The 3,334-nt window shown below is 18.8% G+C and overlaps 1 protein-coding gene across 3 annotated transcripts in view; it reads left to right on the forward strand.

The window, feature by feature from the left end:
• Positions 1–972: 972 nt before the first annotated feature.
• LOC102678369 (lipopolysaccharide-induced tumor necrosis factor-alpha factor homolog) overlaps positions 973–3,334 on the forward strand; it is a 3,295-nt gene continuing 933 nt past the window's right edge. Inside the window, exons 1-2 of one of the 3 annotated variants that reach the window (XM_006623289.2) lie at positions 973–1,101; positions 2,624–2,763. In XM_006623289.2, the coding sequence (XP_006623352.1) occupies positions 2,646–2,763 (118 nt within the window). In that variant the 5' untranslated portion in view covers positions 973–1,101; positions 2,624–2,645. Of the gene's footprint in view, positions 1,102–2,623; positions 2,768–3,334 lie in introns of those variants that run through there. The other 2 variants (XM_031514055.1, XM_031514056.1) reach the window with 2 other exon arrangements.

A 3,334-nucleotide genomic window follows, 5' to 3' on the forward strand; every position in this document is an offset into this window, starting at 1 on the left:
AAAAATATATAATTTTATAAAGAAATAATTTTATAAAATTTTCCAAACAAGTGAGAAGAATTTAATTGTAATACTTTATTTTTATTTATATTAATAATTTATACAATATTAAAAAAAAATATTTTGGAAAAATAGAATTTTGATGCAATGTTTAATTTTATATTTTGGAATCAAAATTTTAAATAAATATTTTCATTTATATTTTTCTTAAATAATGCTTTTAATATATATACCATATATATCATTGTTACTAAAATTATATACATAATATAATTTTTCTAATTATCTGTAATTAATGAATGTTATTTGTAACTAATAAATATATAAAAATAGATTTTTATATTTTTATATTTTTTATTTTTTATATTGATTTTCAATTAAAATCTATTTGATTACAATTGATTTATTTTTATAATTCATTAGGCTTTTTCTAATTTTCTATAATTTAATTTTATATTGTGTTAATGAAAAATAAAAAATATTGTTTTGCTTATGATTCAGAAGGAAATTATCTTGTATTTTATCAGATTAGATTAGATTAGATTGCGACATTTTTTATTTTTTTATAATTATTACATATATAAAATGATTCATTCATGTTTCTCAAAAATATTATAAAATATAATTTTTATAAAAATTAGTAACTTGTCTTTTTCCATTTTATTAGTTATTTTTTATTTTCTTCTTATAAAATGTATATTGCATCAAATTTATATTCTGAATATTAATAATATAAATAAAAATAAAATGTTATAGGTTAAATATATTTAATTCGTAATTATGATAACCTAATTCCTCTCAATTCATTTCAATTATCATTTTATCATAAATCGAAATTTTAATTATTACTTATTATGATTACATTATCTAAGAGATTTTAGAAAAATATAGTAATATCAGTCATCATAGTTTTTATCTTTTAAATCAAATATATACACTACATGACGTTTTTCGCAGATTCTCCCACCTTAACTCTTCTCTTATATGTACACGAAGTATGAATTTAACGAATGTAAAAGCCGACATGAACCGAAGTTGTTAGTTAGATTTCACCAGTCTGACAGTAGATAACTTGCATATATAGTGCCGTAATTGCAACAGGTATGTGTATACATATATAATTAAAAGTAATTTGAATCAATAAATATTTATCAATTAATGAATATCAAATATATTTTGCAAAAAATAAGTTTTTTAAATGTTAAATGAATATATCTTTTATTTAAACATAAATGTTAAATTAATATAATTATTTGATTTATTTTTAATTTTATAGTATTAATAAAATAATAATTATTTAAATTAATAATTTATAGAGATTTATTTTCAATATAAATACTAATTGAATAATAGATTTCTATTTTTAAATTTTGATCATTGAGTTGTTTTAAGACTCAACTTAAGTTGGTATCTATTTTTGTTAAAACGCTTTATCTTTTTTTTTTTTTGTTAATATTATTATTTCAGTTTATGTTCAGTTCAATGCAATCAATGTCGATATATTGTACTAAAATTAATTTTTATTTCAATAAATGTTTCATTCTCTTCGTATCAATCGATCGATAATGGAATGATAACGTGGAAACTTTTAGTAATAATGATTCATTGCAAAATCAATATATATGTATAACAAGGAAAAGATATTTTTGAGTAACAAAATTGAAATATGTATCAAGTAATCTTCAATTGTTTTCTCATTTGGAGAATATTCATTACTTAATTTAAATGTAATGAATTTATAATCATTTCAAAATAAAAATAAATAAAAAAAAAAACAACGGAAAAGATTTTCATCATTATTGTATGAAATTACAATAATTCATTCACATTGTACATGTTAACAAGCTATTGTAAATTTTTGCAATTGTATATTTCTTATATTAATTTGTTTTTATTTTTAATACATGAAACTCATTTAATAATAAGTAATATAATAAATAATTAACCAATTTATCAGCTTGTTATCACATATTTTCTGTATAACAACTGTATAACATATATAATTCTGTATAACATATATAAATAATTTCTTGGAAATCATATATTATTTTTTTTTTTTATTTTATTATTTAGAAATTTTTTTAACTACAAAAATTCTTAATTACTTTATTTTCAATGTAATATATATTATGTAATAAAATGAAATATATTATGAAACATTTCTGTATTTGCATTCAACAGCAATTATTTACACACGTTATAGAATATGATTACGAAATTTTTTGCGTTTGTCATAGAGATCTCCAATTTCATAACATGAAAAAATAAAAAAAAAGAAATAATTTAAGAAAAAATATATTTATCAGATTAAAGAATTTAAGAATTTTGAAAAATTTGAATAATTTTGATAATAATATGAATTCTTTTTATATTTGTCAGATATTATATTTTTTTTCTATCAGCATCAATATAAATAAGTGATATCAGAAAATATTTGACTTTATATCAACATTGTCATATTTAATTGATTAATTATTCTTTATTTTTATTTTATCTGATTACAAAAACCAATGATTATTAAGACAGAAAGAATTTTATTACATCATTTTACTAGAAAATTATTTTCATTCGATTCGAAATTAATTTTTTATATAATAAAAATTGATTTATTTATGTGTTTCAGATAAAAAAATTTAAATATAATAATGGAAAAAGGGATACCATCACCACCACCACCACCACCTGGTTTCATTCCACCCATACCACCACCACCATATGGTGAATTTCCTCCGCAATCACAATCACAACCACAATCACAACCACGTACGTAAAAAATGTATATAAATGTTAAAATATGTACATAAATGTTAAAATATGAGAACAATATAATAATTTTAAATACTGAATAGCAATAGTAGGTTATCGGGAAACCAAAAAAGTACAAAAAACGTATAAAGTAATTTAATACGATAAATTTGAAAGTGTTTAATCACACCTATTTATATAATCATGCGCATCGTTTATAATTGTTACTGCAGACAAAATTGAATCTATGATAATCAAAAACAAGCAAGATATATATGTATGTATTGGTGCTTCTTTTTCCACGTGGCATTCTAGTAATGACGAATTAAAATTATTTTGTAACTTAAAAAAACAAATGAAAGTTTTAAGATAATATTTTTCAAATAATTCACAATGCTAAAGCAGAATTTTTCAAATTATGTATAGATATATTGTCATCGTTGGAAGGAGAATTTAAAATTAGAATAAATAAAACTAATGAAAATGCAAAGTCAATAAAAATTCTTTAATTACATATTATATTTTGACCATATTATATAAATCTTAAAACATTTGCTAAATATTTAATATTATTTTTAATAACATTATT

The sequence above is a fragment of the Apis dorsata genome, unplaced genomic scaffold, assembly GCF_000469605.1.
Source record: "Apis dorsata unplaced genomic scaffold, Apis dorsata 1.3 scaffold_877, whole genome shotgun sequence".
In the NCBI taxonomy this organism is placed as follows: domain Eukaryota; kingdom Metazoa; phylum Arthropoda; class Insecta; order Hymenoptera; family Apidae; genus Apis; species Apis dorsata.